Here is a 5,373-nt window from a genome sequence, read left to right as displayed (position 1 = left end):
AAAACAACTGCAATCAACAGGTGCAGCATTTTTCCACGTTCCCACAGGTGTTACCAATTAATTAAAGCCACAGTTGTCCTCAAATGTATTCATACCCCCCATTAAAGAAGCAAAAAAACAAAAAAAAAACAGACGAAAGCAATAATGAATTTAAAAAAACTTAATGAAAATCATGACATTGCTTTTGAATTGTGGTTTAACAGAAATATAAAAACAAAAATAATAATAAATAAATAAATCATTAGCATGTAAACTAATATTTAATTGAACAACCCTTTGAGCCAATCACTGCCATCAGGTGTTTTCTGTAACTCTCAGAATGAACAAGTTTTTTTTTTCTCTAATTATTATTTTCAACCACAACTCAAAAGCAACGTCTTATTTCACTAAACTATAATTTTGCAAATTTTTATTTCTTATTACTTTTTGCAGTTTCTAGTTATTTCAGCGACTATTGTGAATTTTGCCTTTTCTTTAATGAAAAGGGGACGAATACATTAGATTTGGTCACGCATGATGAGTTCAAGGACCATCGGGAAACTAAACATTGTCTGTCGTTGTAGTTTCTGGCTGGAATTGTGTCATTTTTGTGACGATTACAAAAAAAAAATATTCATTTAGTGCTGATGAACCTCCTAATTCAACTGTTCCCACTGTCAGATCATTGTTCTCATCCAGCCTGGTTTGGGTGCAGCTGCTTCTCCTGGCAGACACTTGATGAAAAAGGTTCCTCGACCAAAAACACTGAAGCGCGTCAGTATTCATGAGAGGATGTCGGATGGAGATCTTTTTAAAAAAAACAACAGCATGAACACAAATTTACCCAGCTTAGTGTGGTGATCTCGCCTTCGCCTATTTGAATAACTCATTCGATACACACGAAACTCCGACAGTGATAAAAAAAAACAAAACACAAAGAACTGTATTTTGAGCAACAATTTTGGTCAGACAAGCTCTGGTGAACTTTTGTCTTAGTACAATACAATTTAGAGGCACTTCATCTCAACAAATAACGCCGCCACGCTTCCAATCAGTTTGTTTTGTTTGGGGACCCAGACTACATTAATCAGAAGCCCCTTCTCTTCCCCTCGCTCGAGACTTCCTATGCAAATCATCCTGATCAACTCCCTTTATTAAACTGTTCGTTGCCGCGTCTGTTCGGCTGGAGGCCTCAAGGTGTAGCCGCTGCGTCTCGAGCTCGGCGGAAACAAAAAAGGAAAAAAAAAGTTTGACGCAGCCATCTGAGTGATTGACTCCATGTTCACTGATGCCTTGATAAATGAGAGCCGCTGTCAGCGCATCTACACGCGTAAAAATACACATGCTGCGGGAGATAAATCAGCGGAGATGAAAGTGCAGGTGCCGCGACCGCAACCTGAAGCATTTCATTTCCTCGCTTCATTTCCCCGAAAAGCGAGCGTCAGCCTCGCACGTGAAGGGTGGGGTCGCTTTGTTAGAATGACCGCGTCGCAAGCAAAAGAAGATAATTGCCTCGTTCGGTGGATAGCTAAGATTCCCCCTCCCTCTGTACAGCCAATCTGGAAATCATAGTTAGGATACGACAACATGTGCCGCTGTCCTCGTCAGGAGAGACCTGTTGTTATCACCTCCTCACTGCTCCGAAGCTAAAGGGCTATTGAGATAATGCGAGACAAATGGCCGATACGATCTCATTTAGTATCTTCGCTCACTTGCTATTGATGATCCCCGGGTTGGGGAGAATCTAATCAATCACAATACTTGAGTAATATTGACCAAAGCAAAACCACGGTTGAAAGCTTTGTCGATTTCCCGATATCTCGCCGGAGTAAAAAAAAAAAAGAAGAAGAGAGAGACGGGGCTGCTGTTGAGCAAAACAGCAAAATGGAAAATTGGAATTCGGGTGTAAATGAATGAGATGAATGAGGATTTTTTTTTTTGGTCTTCATGTACCTCTCTGTCTCCCCCCTCTCCCCTCAGATGCCCATTAAATGGATGGCTCTGGAGTGCATCCACTACAGGAAGTTCACCCACCAGAGTGACGTGTGGAGCTACGGTGGGTTGATTCGTGTGGGAGGAAGGAAGTCAACGACCTGAAAGCCTGTTTCTCCTCATTTGCATTTACGTCACGCTTTATCTGGGCGCTTACCTTTTGTTCTCTGTCTCGTCTTTGCCCCCCCGACTCCAGGAGTGACCATCTGGGAGCTGATGACATTCGGAGGCAAACCCTACGACGGCATCCCCACGAGGGAGATCCCAGACATCCTGGAGAAAGGGGAGCGCCTGCCCCAGCCGCCCATCTGCACCATCGACGTCTACATGGTCATGGTCAAATGTGAGTAGGTGCATGTACATGTGCAATATATGGGTTATAAGAGGTAGAAACAAAGTGTTTTCCAATTAAATTAAAATACAATAAGCACACAGAATAATGGATAAAAGTAGAAAGCACACAAATAGAGCAAGAAGCGATAAAACTTGGATCAAATCAGGAAAAGCGCTCCGATAAAAATGTGTTTTAATAAGAAGTGACTTAAAAAGAGAGCACAGAATTAGCCGACCTGATTTCGTCGGCCAGGTTGTCTCTACTGATCTGTAACGTGCTGTTTTCAAAACTTTTAAAATCAGAATGTTTTCAACATGTCTAGATTTGAAAATTTGCCCAAAATAAGCAACTTCCACTCAGCAGATTCAGTTAAAAAATAAAAAATAAATAGAAAATCATGTGAACTTTGCAAAAGTTGCAAAAATTTGAAGGATGTGTATCGACAGAGCAGATAACAAATAGTAAATATATCTATATTATATGGTTTTTGGTAAATTGCTAATCTCTGTGAGCACTTTGAAGAGTGTTGGGTTGTTGATTCTAGCTGTTATCTGTGCTTGCTATAGAAATAATCCAAAAAATTAAACCGTAGTATTTTTTTGGTTTGTTTTTTTTACGATTTATGGCGTCATTATATCAAACTGCACATCTGTGAGTTCTTTCTACTTTTAGCTCCGGTTGGGCTGTTTCCATACAGGTGCAGGATTTGTGTCGCAGTGAAACATGAGTACAAATGAGAAACTGGGTCACTGATGGTGCAGAAGTTTATGTTTTTGTAATACAAATGGTAGAATAAAGTGTTTTTGAATTATTACGATCATGTTAAGCTCAGATTTGGTTCCTCTATCTGATGGAACAGTTCACAGACATTCAGAAAATTGAACTCCGTCTCATGCTTTTCAAAACCGACTATGTTTTGGAGGGTTAGTGCATTATTTCTCAAATAATATCTCAAATATGTCAAATTCTGACCATAATAGAGGCTGTTGGGCGTTTATGCTAAGCTAACTGAGACTGGTATCAATCGCAATATCAAAACTAAACCCAGCATGGGTTGGAAAACGCCAAAATGTGTCAACCTGGGTTCACTTTTGGTTAATTCTGTCAATGGATACCTAAAAAAGTTGAAATACAGCCATGAAATGATTATAAAAATCATGCATGTCAACAGTATTAATAGTTGTGCAATGGCCTCATGATTCCAGAGGTTTAAATTCTCTGATCTTCTCCTCGTATGTGTCGCCAAACTGTGCCTCCGTGCAATTCACTATAAGATAAAACTAGAAATTCAAATGCTACGTATCACATCTCCCCGAGCTTTGTTGTCACAGGCAGCGACATTAAGCAGAGTGTTACGGAGCAGCAGTCCGAAACACCGAGACGTAATCTTGTTCTTTATTTTTAAATCATGTTTATACACGGCTGCAACTCCGCTCGAGGTGTCACAGATGAGTTGTAGTTTAATAAAAAGGGCTTCGTACTTTTAATATTCAACTGGTGAGAAGTTATTTGAGCTGTGGGGCTCCGCTTCAAGGCCGGAAGACGAGCCGTTATATAAAAGAGAAAACTGTGATGGTTCTGCAACATGCAGCCCGGGCCTCACCGAGGGGACTCTGCCCGCATCCCTCGCCGGTGTCGCCTTCCATCTGGACACCTCGTTCCCGGAGGCCGAACTCACTCCCCGACTCCAACTCGTCCAAAAAAAAAAAGCCGCCTTCTCTTCATCCTCCCCAAAGTCTCCCATGTCTGTCCCATCTTGCGCTCCTTCCCCCCTGGCTGAAGGCAGACTCCTGGTGCCGGTGGACCGGGCTACGGAGGGATCCACCCTCCCATATTTCCAGGAAGCCGTCCAGACGTTTATGCCAACCCATGCTTTGAGCCCTGCCAGCTATTGGCTGCTTGGCTCTCTTTCCTCGCACCAGGCTGGTCATCACTCCACCCCGTCTGAACTGTGGCGGAGTCACTGTTCTGTCACTCACTCTGTCTTCTGTTGGCGAAAAGTCCCGTAAAATTAAAAAAAAAACGACCTCACGGCCGCTTTCTCCCCGCTGACTTCCTCACTTTCCCATTGTAGTTCTCACAAATATTGCATCTGCATTATGAATACGCTTCTTCTCACTCCTGGCTGCCAGTGAATTTAAACTTATTCCCGCTCATTGTGATTCACCCTGCGGTTAGCTTAAAATGCCAAATGTGTTGAAAGAGAATAATGTGATCCAGCTTAGAGCTCGATATCAAAACATATTCCCATGACGAAAGTGTTAATCCAACTCAAATGTCATAATATCTAATAGTTGCCAATGGCTTTTGACAGCACAGAAGCAAACCATGAAAGCCCTGCAGCCATCCAGCCTCATAACGATGCCAATTTACTCTTTCTTTCCCCCCCCTCTGGAGGAGCGAAATAAGTGTTACGTGCTGTTTAAATCTGTCTGGACAATAATGTTATAACTGGTCAAAGGGATTCCCTTTAACTTAACAAGCAGCAGAAATGCTCTCCTGATTTATTCGAGTGGCTCTCCGGTTTTCAGTCCAAGCAAAAGTTTTGAGCCCTGAAAGTAAAGGGAGCTTTCAAACCTGCCTTACCTTTTCTTCTCACCGCAAGCACTAAAGCGACGAGTGACATCACGGCGGCGGGGTCGCGGCGGCCGGTCAGAAGCCAGATGGAGGCCCAGCAATCGGCGGCATTAATTCTAATTACATGTTGACTGAAAGCCGCTGTTTGGGAATCCGGCGTGCCGTCACGCTGCGTGCCTCTGTGCCTCAGCGCCACCCCAATAAAAATAAAAACCGAGTCTGATTGCCGGAGTAATTGCACCTCATTTAGGTAATGTGCCTGCGTGGGGCGCTACAAGTGGAAATAAAATGAGGCGAACAAAGTTGGACGGCCCAAAGTTGACGGGGTTTATTCCAGGGGAGAGAACGGAGCATACATTAGACAACAGATTGAGCGTATAGATGTTTGAGATAAGTTTTTGGGGCTGCAAGGACACCTGGGATCTTTTCTGCGTGGAGCTTGCATGTTCTCCCCATGCAGCGTGGGTTCTCTCCGGGTTCTTCCTCCCACA

The 5,373-nt window shown here is 43.1% G+C and overlaps 1 protein-coding gene across 1 annotated transcript in view; it reads left to right on the top strand.

Moving 5' to 3' along the window:
• The window catches only part of LOC103357967 (receptor tyrosine-protein kinase erbB-4), a 300,821-nt gene that overhangs the window by 287,901 nt on the left and 7,547 nt on the right, over positions 1-5,373 (top strand). Inside the window, exons 22-23 of the mRNA XM_008282741.1 lie at positions 1,960-2,035; positions 2,168-2,314. Coding sequence (XP_008280963.1) covers positions 1,960-2,035; positions 2,168-2,314 — 223 coding nt within the window. The remainder of the gene's footprint in view (positions 1-1,959; positions 2,036-2,167; positions 2,315-5,373) is intronic.

The sequence above is a fragment of the Stegastes partitus genome, unplaced genomic scaffold (genome assembly GCF_000690725.1).
Source record: "Stegastes partitus isolate 25-593 unplaced genomic scaffold, Stegastes_partitus-1.0.2 Scaffold284, whole genome shotgun sequence".
Classification (NCBI taxonomy): Eukaryota; Metazoa; Chordata; class Actinopteri; family Pomacentridae; genus Stegastes; species Stegastes partitus.
The sequence above is the reverse complement of the archived record's forward strand: the minus strand, read 5'-3'. Positions and strand labels throughout refer to the sequence as shown.